The 13,523-nt window shown below is 41.8% G+C and overlaps 1 protein-coding gene across 4 annotated transcripts in view; it reads left to right on the plus strand.

Moving 5' to 3' along the window:
• The window catches only part of ALPK1 (alpha kinase 1), a 527,820-nt gene that overhangs the window by 399,604 nt on the left and 114,693 nt on the right, over positions 1-13,523 (plus strand). For all 4 annotated transcript variants that reach the window (XM_053703556.1, XM_053703555.1, XM_053703557.1 and 1 more), the window contains exon 7: positions 5,725-5,811. In XM_053703556.1, coding sequence (XP_053559531.1) covers positions 5,725-5,811 — 87 coding nt within the window. The remainder of the gene's footprint in view (positions 1-5,724; positions 5,812-13,523) is intronic.

Raw genomic sequence — 13,523 nt, forward strand, 5'->3', positions numbered from 1 at the left:
GTGAGAGGACTATGGTGATTATACTTAGTTTTTATGACTTCAATCAAAAGTTTGTTATTTTACAATAGCACCGGAGCGTGTTATTACTTCTCTGGCAGAGTTTGAAGAAGAATCTACCAGAGTTTTCTACTATGATTTTAACCGGAGTAGTTAAGATCATATTGCTGTTCTCGGCCATCTGAGGGAGGTAAAGACTTCAGATCAGGGGACAGCGGGCAGATGAATCTGCATTGAGGTATGTAGCAGTTTTTATTTTCTGAATGGAATTGATGAAAAAATCCTGCTATACCGTTATAATGACATGTATGTATACACTTCAGTATTCTGGGAATGGTTTTTCACCGGAACTACTCTGTTAAAGGTCACTAATCCTTTTAATAAATATGTCATGTTAAACGTTTTTGCTGGAAGGTAGAATCGTTTACATTGCTGAGGTACTGAGTAAATAAATGTTTGGGCATTATTTTCCACTTGGCAATTGTCTGCTTAAATTGTGACAGTTTCGTTTCTCCTCACTGCTGTGTGTGAGAGGGAGGGGCCGTTTTTGGCGCTCTTTTGCTACGCATCAAAATATTCCAGTCAGCTACTATTATATTTCCTGCATGATCCGGTTCACTGACAGATCTCAGGGGTCTTCAAACTTCTTTGAAGGGAGGTACATTCTCTCAGCAGAGCTGTGAGAATTTTTATTGACTGTGAAGATAAACGTTACTCTATAATTTTTTATGTCAAATTTAGTTATTTACTAATGGGAACAAACCTTTGCTAAAAGTTGTGTTATTTTAAACCTGATGCTTTAACTGTTTTTCAGTTCATTATCTCAACTGTCATTTAATCGTTTAAGTACCTCTTTGAGGCACAGTACGTTTTTGCTAAAAAAGATTATAACCAGGTTGCAAGTTATTGCTAGTGTGTTAAACATGTCTGACTCAGAGGAAAATATCTGTGTCATTTGTTCCTATGCCAAGGTGGAGCCCAATAGAAATTTATGTACTAACTGTATTGATGCTACTTTAAATAAAAGTCAATCTGTACAATGTGAACAAATTTCACCAAACTGCGAGGGGAGAGTTATGCCGACTAACTCGCCTCACGCGGCAGTACCTGCATCTCCCGCCCGGGAGGTGCGTGATATTATGGCGCCTAATACATCTGGGCGGCCATTACAGATAACATTACATGATATGGCTACTGTTATGACTGAAGTTTTGTCTAAATTACCAGAACTAAGAGGCAAGCGTGATCACTCTGGGGTGAGAACAGAGTGCGCTGACAATACTAGGGCCATGTCTGATACTGCGTCACAGCTTGCAGAGCATGAGGACGGAGAGCTTCATTCTGTGGGTGACGGTTCTGATCCAAACAGATTGGATTCAGATATTTCAAATTTTAAATTTAAATTGGAGAACCTCCGTGCATTACTAGGGGAGGTCTTAGCAGCTCTCAATGATTGTAACACCATTGCAATACCAGAGAAACTGTGTAGGTTGGATAAATACTTTGCGGTACCGGCGAGTACTGACGTTTTTCCTATACCTAAGAGATTAACTGAAATTGTTACTAAGGAGTGGGATAGACCCGGTGTGCCGTTCTCACCCCCTCCAATATTTAGAAAGATGTTTCCAATAGACGCCACTACTCGGGACTTATGGCAAACGGTCCCTAAGGTGGAGGGAGCAGTTTCTACTTTAGCTAAGCGTACCACTATCCCGGTAGAGGATAGCTGTGCTTTTTCAGATCCAATGGATAAAAAATTAGAGGGTTACCTTAAGAAAATGTTTGTTCAACAAGGTCTTATATTACAACCCCTTGCATGTATCGCGCCGATTACGGCTGCGGCAGCATTTTGGATTGAGTCTCTGGAAGAGAACCTTAGTTCATCTACGCTAGATGATATTATGGACAGGCTTAGAGTCCTTAAACTAGCCAATTCATTCATTTCGGAGGCCGTAGTACATTTAACCAAACTTACGGCTAAGAACTCTGGATTCGCCATACAGGCACGTAGAGCACTGTGGCTAAAATCCTGGTCAGCTGATGTTACTTCTAAGTCCAAATTACTTAATATACCTTTCAAGGGGCAGTCTTTATTTGGGCCCGGGTTGAAAGAAATTATCGCTGACATTACAGGAGGTAAGGGCCACGCCCTACCTCAAGACAAAGCCAAAGCTAAGGCTAGACAGTCTAATTTTCGTCCCTTTCGGAATTTCAAAACTGGAGCAGCGTCAACCTCCACTGCACCAAAACAGGAAGGAGCTGTTGCTCGTTACAGGCAAGGCTGGAAACCTAACCAGTCCTGGAATAAGGGCAAACAGGCCAGGAAACCTGCTGCTGCCCCAAAGACAGCATGAACCGAGAGCCCCCGATCCGGGACCGGATCTAGTGGGGGGCAGACTTTCTCTCTTCGCTCAAGCCTGGGCAAGAGATGTTCAGGATCCCTGGGCGCTGGAGATCATATCTCAGGGATACCTTCTAGACTTCAAATTATCTCCCCCAAAAGGGAGATTTCATCTGTCAAGGTTGTCAACAAACCAGATAAAGAAAGAAGCTTTTCTACGCTGTGTACAAGATCTGTTATTAATGGGAGTGATCCATCCAGTTCCGTGGTCGGAACAAGGACAAGGGTTCTACTCAAACCTGTTTGTGGTTCCCAAAAAAGAGGGAACTTTCAGGCCAATCTTAGATTTAAAGATTCTAAACAAATTCCTAAGAGTTCCATCGTTCAAAATGGAAACTATTCGGACAATCTTACCTATGATCCAAAAGGGTCAGTACATGACCACAGTGGATTTAAAAGATGCTTACCTTCACATACCGATTCACAAAGATCATCAACGGTATCTACGGTTTGCCTTCCTAGACAGGCACTACCAGTTTGTAGCTCTTCCATTCGGATTGGCTACGGCCCCAAGAATCTTCACAAAGGTTCTGGGTGCCCTTCTGGCGGTTCTAAGACCGCGAGGGATTTCGGTAGCTCCGTACCTAGACGACATTCTAATACAGGCTTCAAGCTTCCAAACTGCCAAGTCTCATACAGAGTTAGTTCTGGCATTTCTAAGGTCGCATGGATGGAAAGTGAACGAAAAGAAAAGTTCTCTTTTTCCTCTCACAAGAGTTCCATTCTTGGGGACTCTTATAGATTCTGTAGAAATGAAGATTTACCTGACAGAAGACAGGTTAACAAGGCTTCAGGATGCATGCCGTGTCCTTCATTCCATTCAACACCCGTCAGTGGCTCAATGCATGGAGGTGATCGGCTTAATGGTAGCGGCAATGGACATAGTACCTTTTGCACGCCTACACCTCAGACCGCTGCAATTGTGCATGCTAAGTCAGTGGAATGGGGATTACTCAGATTTGTCCCCTACCCTGAATCTGAATCAAGAGACCAGAAATTCTCTTCTATGGTGGCTTTATCGGCCACACCTGTCCAGGGGGATGCCATTCAGCAGACCAGACTGGACAATTGTAACAACAGACGCCAGCCTACTAGGTTGGGGCGCTGTCTGGAATTCTCTGAAGGCTCAGGGATTATGGAATCAGGAGGAGAGTCTCCTTCCAATAAACATTCTGGAATTGAGAGCAGTTCTCAATGCCCTTCTGGCTTGGCCCCAATTAACAACTCAGGGGTTCATCAGGTTTCAGTCGGACAATATCACGACTGTAGCTTACATCAACCATCAGGGAGGGACAAGAAGCTCCCTAGCAATGATGGAAGTATCAAAGATAATTCGCTGGGCAGAGTCTCACTCTTGCCACCTGTCAGCAATCCACATCCCGGGAGTGGAGAACTGGGAGGCGGATTTCTTGAGTCGCCAGACTTTTCATCCGGGAGAGTGGGAACTTCATCCGGAGATTTTTGCCCAAATACTTCGACGTTGGGGCAAACCAGAGATAGATCTCATGGCGTCTCGCCAGAACGCCAAACTTCCTCACTACGGGTCCAGATCCAGGGATCCGGGAGCGGTTCTGATAGATGCTTTGACAGCACCTTGGAACTTCGGGATGGCTTATGTGTTTCCACCCTTCCCGCTGCTTCCTCGATTGATTGCGAAAATCAAACAAGAGAGAGCATCTGTGATTCTAATAGCGCCTGCATGGCCACGCAGGACTTGGTATGCAGATCTAGTGGACATGTCATCCTGTCCACCTTGGTCTCTACCTCTAAGACAGGACCTTCTGATACAGGGTCCATTCAAACATCAAAATCTAACTTCTCTGAAACTGACTGCTTGGAAATTGAACGCTTGATTTTATCAAAGCGTGGTTTTTCTGAGTCGGTTATTGATACCCTGATCCAGGCTAGGAAGCCTGTTACCAGAAAGATTTACCATAAAATATGGCGCAAATACCTATACTGGTGCGAATCCAAACGTTACTCCTGGAGTAAGGTTAGGATCCCTAGGATATTGTCTTTTCTACAAGAAGGTTTAGAAAAGGGTTTATCGGCTAGTTCATTAAAGGGACAGATTTCAGCTCTGTCCATCTTGTTACACAGGCGTCTGTCAGAAAATCCAGACGTCCAGGCCTTTTGTCAAGCTTTAGCTAGGATCAAGCCTGTGTTTAAAGCCGTTGCTCCGCCATGGAGTTTAAACTTAGTTCTTAACGTTTTACAAGGTGTTCCATTTGAACCCCTTCATTCCATTGATATAAAATTTTTATCTTGGAAAGTTCTGTTTTTAATGGCTATTTCCTCGGCTCGAAGAGTCTCTGAGTTATCAGCATTACATTGTGATTCTCCTTATCTGATTTTTCACACAGATAAGGTAGTTCTGCGTACTAAACCTGGGTTCTTACCTAAGGTAGTTACTAACAGGAATATCAATCAAGAGATTGTTGTTCCATCCTTGTGTCCAAATCCTTCTTCAAAGAAGGAACGTCTTCTACACAATCTGGATGTAGTTCGTGCCCTCAAGTTCTACTTGCAGGCAACTAAAAATTTTCGCCAAACTTCTTCCCTGTTTGTCGTTTATTCTGGACAGAGGAGAGGTCAAAAAGCTTCTGCTACCTCTCTCTCTTTTTGGCTTCGTAGCATAATACGTTTAGCCTATGAGACTGCTGGACAGCAGCCTCCTGAAAGAATTACAGCTCATTCCACTAGAGCTGTGGCTTCCACTTGGGCCTTTAAGAATGAGGCCTCTGTTGAACAGATTTGCAAGGCTGCAACTTGGTCTTCGCTTCATACTTTTTCCAAATTTTACAAATTTGACACTTTTGCTTCTTCGGAGGCTATTTTTGGGAGAAAGGTTCTTCAGGCAGTGGTTCCTTCTGTATAATGAGCCTGCCTATCCCTCCCGTCATCCGTGTACTTTTGCTTTGGTATTGGTATCCCAGAAGTAATGATGACCCGTGGACTGATCGCACATAACAGAAGAAAACATAATTTATGCTTACCTGATAAATTCCTTTCTTCTGTTGTGCGATCAGTCCACGGCCCGCCCTGTTTTTTAAGGCAGGTAAATATCTTTTAAATTATACTCCAGTCACCACTTCACCCTTGGTTACTCCTTTCTCGTTGATTCTTGGTCGAATGACTGGGACTGACGTAGAGGGGAGGAGCTATATCAGCTCTGCTGGGTGAATCCTCTTGCATTTCCTGTTGGGGAGGAGTTATATCCCAGAAGTAATGATGACCCGTGGACTGATCGCACAACAGAAGAAAGGAATTTATCAGGTAAGCATAAATTATGTTTTTCTTTCTCTACAATTGTCTTATACCTGTAGGTTCCTGGCTTTATTCTAATGAAAATGATCGAGTTTTAGTGCAGTCTGTTTGTATACAGATTCGAGGACAAATCTTGCAGAAATTGGGTAAGGTAAAATCTAGAAAACACAAGTTCAGATCATTCTGTTTGGTTAAATAGCAGATATCAAACAATCACAGAACATTTTTCATCCTGTTTTATAATGCACTGGTAGAGATAAGACTGGGTTTAATATGCATATGTATATTTTTAAATATTCAGTCAATTTATGACAGTTTATATAATATGTGGTAATCATTAATTTGCTATCCTTTTTATGAATGGTATACTTTAGTCTCATTATATAATGTTGTGCCATTATTTGTTTATATCTAACATCTACCCTTCCAAGTATTATATAAATCCTTTCACAGTTTCTCCAAAATATGGAGGGTGTTGTTTTTTTTTATATGGGTTTGTTTTTCTAACTTGTAGCCTATTTAACATAACTACCTGTGTAGGACTTTTTTATGGAAACACTTATGTGGAATTTAACATAGAACACAGAACAAAATGAGTATAGTATTTTGCATACTTAATGTTATTCAAAGTGCAGGAATGGAATATGAATAAAACAATTGTTCAGAATATGTACATTTTAACTGTTTCCTTACTTTCTGCATAAATTAAAGGTGCATGAAACACAATTTTTTTCTTTCATGGCTTAGACATAGCATACCATTTTAAACAACTTTCCAATTTACTTCAATTACACAATTTGCTTAATTCTCTTAGTATCCTTTGTTAAAGGAGCAGCAATTAACTACTGGGAGTTAGCTGACCACATATGGTGAGTCAATGACAAAAAGTAATTTTCTTTTATATGAGGATGCATACCTGCACATTCCTACTATACACAAAGATCACCACTAATCCCTTAGGCCTAGATTTGGAGTTTGGCGGTAGCCGTGAAAACCAGCGTTAGAGGCTCTTAACGCTGGTTTTAGGCTAACTCCGGTATTTGGAGTCACTCAAAAAAGGGTCTAACGCTCACTTTTCAGCCGCGACTTTTCCATACCGCAGATCCCCTTACGTCAATTGCGTATCCTATCTTTTCAATGGGATCTTTCTTACTCCGGTATTTAGAGTCGTGTCTGAAGTGAGCGTTAGAAATCTAACGACAAAACTCCAGCCGCAGAAAAAAGTCAGTAGTTAAGAGCTTTTTGGGCTAACGCCGGTTCATAAAGCTCTTAACTACTGTACTCTAAAGTACACTAACACCCATAAACTACCTATGTACCCCTAAACTGAGGTCCCCCCACATCGCCGCCACTCGATTAAATTTTTTAACCCCTAATCTGCCGACCGCCACCTACGTTATACTTATGTACCCCTAATCTGCTGCCCCTAACACCGCCGACCCCTGTATTATATTTATTAACCCCTAATCTGCCCCCCACAACGTCGCCGCCAACTACTTACAATAATTAACCCCTAATCTGCCGACCGCAAAGCGCCGCTACTTAAGTTATCCTTATGTACCCCTAATCTGCTGCCCCTAACACCGCCGACCCCTATATTATATTTATTAACCCCTAATCTGCCACCCCAACGTCGCCGCTACCTTACCTACAATTATTAACCCCTAATCTGCCGACCGCAACACCGCCGCCACCTACATTATCCCTATGTACCCCTAATCTGCTGCCCCTAACACCGCCGACCCCTATATTATATTTATTAACCCCTAATCTGCCCTCCCTAACATCGCCGACACCTAACTTCAAACATTAACCCCTAATCTGCCGACCGGAGCTCACCGCTATTCTAATAAATGTATTAACCCCTAAAGCTAAGTCTAACCCTAACACTAACACCCCCCTAAATTAAATACAATTTTAATCTAACGAAATTAATTAACTCTTATTAAATAAATTATTCCTATTTAAAGCTAAATACTTACCTGTAAAATAAACCCTAATATAGCTACAATATAAATTATAATTACATTGTAGCTATTTTAGGATTAATATTTATTTTACAGGCAACTTTGTAATTATTTTAACCAGGTACAATAGCTATTAAATAGTTAAGAACTATTTAATAGTTACCTAGTTAAAATAATTACAAAATTACCTGTAAAATAAATCCTAACCTAAGTTACAATTAAACCTAACACTATACTATCATTAAATTAATTAAATAAAATACCTACAATTACATACAATTAAACCTAACACTACACTATCAATAAATTAATTAAATACAATTCCTACAAATAACTACAATGAAATAAACTAACTAAAGTACAAAAAATAAAAAAATATTTACAAACATAAGAAAAATATTACAACAATTTTAAACTAATTACACCTACTCTAAGCCCCCTAATAAAATAACAAAGACCCCCAAAATAACAAAATGCCCTACCCTATTCTAAATTACTAAAATTCAAAGCTCTTTTACCTTACCAGCCCTGAACAGGGCCCTTTGCGGGGCATGCCCCAAGAAGTTCAGCTCTTTTGCCTGTAAAAAAAAACATACAATACCCCCCCCAACATTACAACCCACCACCCACATACCCCTAATCTAACCCAAACCCCCCTTAAATAAACCTAACACTAAGCCCCTGAAGATCTTCCTACCTTGTCTTCACCCTGCCAGGTTCACCAATCGGTCCAGAAGAGCTCCTCCGATGTCCTGATCCAAGCCCAAGCGGGGGGCTGAAGATGTCCATGATCCGGTCGAAGTCTTCATCCAAGCGGGGCAGAAGAGGTCTTCCATCCGATTGAAGTCTTCATCCAGGCGGCATCTTCTATCGTCATCCATCCGGAGCGAAGCGGCAGCATCCTGAAGACCTCCGACGCGGAACATCCATCCTGCCCAACGACGAATGACGGTTCCTTTAAATGACGTCATCCAAGATGGCGTCCCTCGAATTCCGATTGGCTGATAGGATTCTATCAGCCAATCGGAATTAAGGTAGGAATATTCTGATTGGCTGATGGAATCAGCCAATCAGAATCAAGTTCAATCCGATTGGCTGATCCAATCAGCCAATCAGATTGAGCTCGCATTCTATTGGCTGTTCCGATCAATATTAATAATTGAAGTTAGGTGTCGGCGATGTTAGGGAGGGCAGATTAGGGGTTAATACTATTTATTATAGGGTTAGTGAGGCGGATTAGGGGTTAATAACTTTATTATAGTAGCGGTGCGGTCCGCTCGGCAGATTAGGGGTTAATAAGTGTAGGCAGGTGGAGGCAACGTTGTGGGGGGCAGATTAGGGGTTAATAAATATAATATAGGGGTCGGCGGTGTTAGGGGCAGCAGATTAGGGGTACATAGGGATAATGTAAGTAATTGAAGTTAGGTGTCGGCGATGTTAGGGAGGGCAGATTAGGGGTTAATACTATTTATTATAGGGTTAGTGAGGCGGATTAGGGGTTAATAACTTTATTATAGTAGCGGTGCGGTCCGCTCGGCAGATTAGGGGTTAATAAGTGTAGGCAGGTGGAGGCGACGTTGTGGGGGGCAGATTAGGGGTTAATAAATATAATATAGGGGTCGGCGGTTTACGGAGCGGCAGATTAGGGGTTAAAAATAAAATGCAGGTGTCAGCGATAGCGGGGGCGGCAGATTAGGGGTTAACAAGTGTAAGGTTAGGGGTGTTTAGACTCGAGGTACATGTTAGGGTGTTAGGTGCAGACTTAGGAGGTGTTTCCGCATAGCAAACAATGGGCTGCGTTAAGAGCTGAACGTGGCTTTTTTGCAGGTGTTAGGTTTTTTTTCAGCTCAAACAGCCCCATTGTTTTCTATGGGGGAATCGTGCACGAGCACGTTTTTGAGGCTGGCAGCGTCCGTAAGCAACTCTGGTATCGAGAGTTGCAGTTGCGTTAAAAATGCTCTACGCTCCTTTTTTGGAGCCTAACGCAGCGATTCTGTGGACTCTCAATACCAGGGTTATTTTAAAGGTGCGGCCAGAAAAAAGCCGGCGTTAGCTACGCGGGTCCTTACCGACAAAACTCCAAATCTAGCCGTAAGTTTGTATTCCTATACAAACACTATCAATTTGTCGCCCTTTCATTTGGTCTGGCTACAGCTCCACGCATTTTTAGTAGGAGCACGGTTGGCGGTGATCAAAGCTCAGGGGATCTCAAATGCCCTTTATCTGGATTATATGTTAGTGCAGGCTCCTACCCTGCCTCTAGATACTGCCCATACTTAAATACTCCTATCCTTTTTCCAAGACTACGGTTGGAGAATAAATGTTCAAAGGAGCTCTTTATCTCCAGCTACAAGGGTGTGCTTTCTAGGAGTCATCATAGATTTAATCCTTATGCGTCTATTCCTGACGGAACTACTCACACTAAAGCTTCAAAAGGCGCGTCTGTCCCTGCAACTTGCTTCATTTCCATCAGTAACTCAATGAATGGAGGTAGTGGGTCTTATGGTTGTGGCTTTGGACACAGTTTCCTTTGCCCTCCACTTGCAACCTCTTTAACTATCTGTGCTAAGTCAGTGGTCAAATAATTATCTGCATATGGAACAGCAGATTGCTCTGGATTTGTCAGTCAGACAATTTCTCTCTTGGTGAATACAAGGTCCTTCTTTGACCCTTGGTGCATCTTTTCTTTGCCCATCATGAGCTAATGTGACAATGGACACCAGTCTTTCAGGCTGGTGCATGGTTTGGAATTCTCAAAGAGCACAAGGAGTTTGGTCCCTTCTGGAGGCAAGGTTACCAATCAACATTCTGGAACTCTGAGCAATTCTTTGGACTCTTTAGTCCGGGCCCCTCTTAAAAGAGGAAAGGTTTATCTATTTTCAGTCAGACAATATAACGGCTGTGGACTTCATAAACCAACAAGGAAGAACCTGCAGTCCACTGGCAATGTAGGAAGTGTCTCAGATTCTGTCTTTGGCAGAGAGGAATCAATGCTCCCTGTAAGCAGTTCACATTCCAGGAGTGAACAATTGGGAAGCAGATTACCTCAGCCATCAGTCTGGACATTTCCGATCAATTAGTGAGCAAATGGTGTCTACCAGAAATAGATCTGATGGCCTCCGATTAAAATCATAAACATCCAACGTATTGTGCAAAATCAAGAGATCCACAGGCTCAAGTGATAGATGCCTTAGTGGGTCCATGGAACTTTCATCAAGTGTACCGGTTTCATCTGTTTGTTCTACTTCTAAGAGTAGTTGCTCAAATCAAACAGGAGTCAGCTTTGGTTATCTTGATTACTCCAGCCTGGTACTGCAGAACATGGTATGAGGATCTAGTGCAGATGTCTTCTTCTCCTCAATGGCTTCTTCCTCTAAGACAATTTTTATTATCTCAAGGGCCTCTTTTCCATCACAATCTCAAAGTTTGACAGCATTGAGGTTGAAAGCCTAGTTTTAAAACAGAGTGTTCTTTGATTCAGTTATTGAGACTCTGCTTCAGGCCAGAAAATGTGTTACCTATAAAATGTATCACAAAATTTGTAGGGCATACCTTGAATGGTGCTCTTCCAGAGGATTTTCTGGGTATTCCTTCAGGATTCCAAGACTTCTTCAGTTTTTACAAGAGGGTCTTGTCAAGGTTTTTGCTATCTCCCTTAATGGTCAAATTTCTGCATTATCTGTTCTCTTTCATAGAAAATTAGCTAAACTTTTTCCTAAGGTAGTTTCTTTGTAAAACATCAGGAGATTGTTGTTTCTTCTTTGTGTCCAGATACTGCTTATTCTAAAGAAAGACTTTTACATAATCTTGATGTTGTCAGAGAATTGCCGTTTTATATTCAAGCTACTAAGGAGTTCAGACAATCTTCCAGTTTATTTGTCCATTACTCCGGGACTCGTAAAGGGCAGAAGGCTGCTACTTTAGCCTTGGCCTCTTGGCTCAAACAGGTAATTCACAAGGCTTACTTGGTGGTGGGAAAGTTACCCCTAAACGTATCACAGCTCATTCTACAAGATCTGTTGCTACATCTTGGGCTTAAAAAAAATACATCTTTGGAACAGATTTACAATGCTGCAACATGGTCTTCTCTGCATACCTTTTCAAAATGTTACCACTTTGATGATTAATAGGAACTGCCTTAAAATTGTCCCACCAATTCCGTAACATGGACTCTTAGCTTGGGTATTAAATTCCACATGTTATGGATTACTATGGGCTATCATCATCATCATAAAAAAGTAAACAAAATATATGCTTACCTGAGGAATTATTTTCTTTTGGGATGATGATAGTCTATAGCAGGGTTCTTCAAGCCACGGGTGGGGACCCATTACTGGGTTTCAGCACCATGTTTACTACGTCGCAACTTGTGTGTGTGTGGTGTGTTTGTTATATGAGAGTGTGTGTGTTGTATGAGTGTGTATGGTGTGTGTGTTATTTGAAAGTGTGTGTATGGTGCACTGTTTATAGGACGGTACCTCTGGGACTCAAAGATATGTTTATTTTATTAGCTTGAAGCACTCAAATATTGGGTATATTAGTTTTGGGGATTTCGGATGTTTGAGACATATTTTTCATTCCGCTTTACTAGGGTTTATAAGAGACGCGTGCTTTTTAATCTCCTGCGCAGCTTCTCTTTCTGCCAGTCATGTGACTTCCCCGCTCTTCCGCTTGAGATACTGAGAGGAGCAGCGTCATTCTTATGTGAGCTCTATTCTGTTATGGCTCATTTGACCGATCTACAGGGGAGTTTTTCGTATATTTGGATTATTTTTGAAGTTTCAGGTAGGGCACCTCAGGGTGACTTAGGTGTAGAGGCGCATAATTTGTTTTCTCTTATTTTACACTTAATGTTTTTGTGCTCTGAGGAAATAATTTCCTTCTTCAAGTGACAGTAGTCATTTGCAAAGTTATTTTTCATTCCTTTATTTTTGGGGATTAATTAAGCTATGGACACTGAACAGGAGTCTGTTTCTCTTGATACATGTTTATTGTGTCTGGAGGGCCAAATTGTTTTGCCTATACAATTTTGTTCCTCATGTTTAGCTAGGACACTAAAGTTTAAAGATAAATTACTTCCTTCTGAGCCTATTAACTCTCAGGATAATGCTGTTCAGGATATGCCACAGCTTTCTCCTCAAACGTCCCAAGCCTCAATGGCATCACATACAGTGCCCTGCAGTTCCTCTTAGCCTCCTGGAGACGTGTATTTGCCAGTAGATTTTGCTGATCAGATATCTTCTGCTGTTTCTGCGGCTTTATCTGCTTTTCCCATGGCGGGTAAGTGCAAGAGGAAATCTAATCATATTTCTGGTAGTAAGGTGTCTGTTCCATCTTCTTCTGGGTTGGTGGACCTCTCCCATAAGTCGGATGAGGAGGCTTCCTCGGTAGCTTCTGAGGGTGAGATCTCAGATTCTGACAGAGTATATCCTTTGACTGATTCTGAAGAGGTTAACTTCAGATTTACGTTTAAACACCTTTGTTTACTTTTAAAGGAGGTACTGGCTACTTTGGACAACTCCAACTCTTCTGTCGCTGGCAACCCTATGTCGGAGATCATATCACAGGAATGGGATAGACCAGGGATTCCCTTTTCCCCTTCTCCCATTTTTAAGAAAATGTTTCCTGTTGCTGACTCCATTCGAGACTCATCGCGCACTGTGCCTAAAGTGGAAGAAGCTATTTCTACTCTGGCCAAAAGAACTACGATTCCTATAGAGGATTGCTGTTCTTTTAAGGATCCCATGGATAAAAAACTTGAGACTTATTTAAAGAAGATGTATGTTCATCAGGGATTACAATGGCAACCTGCTGCTAGTATTGCTACAGTTGCAAGTGCAGCATCTTACTGGTGTGATGCCTTGTCTGAGCTGATTTTAGAGAGACTTTGT

Source organism: Bombina bombina, chromosome 2 (assembly GCF_027579735.1).
Source record: "Bombina bombina isolate aBomBom1 chromosome 2, aBomBom1.pri, whole genome shotgun sequence".
Taxonomy (NCBI): domain Eukaryota; kingdom Metazoa; phylum Chordata; class Amphibia; order Anura; family Bombinatoridae; genus Bombina; species Bombina bombina.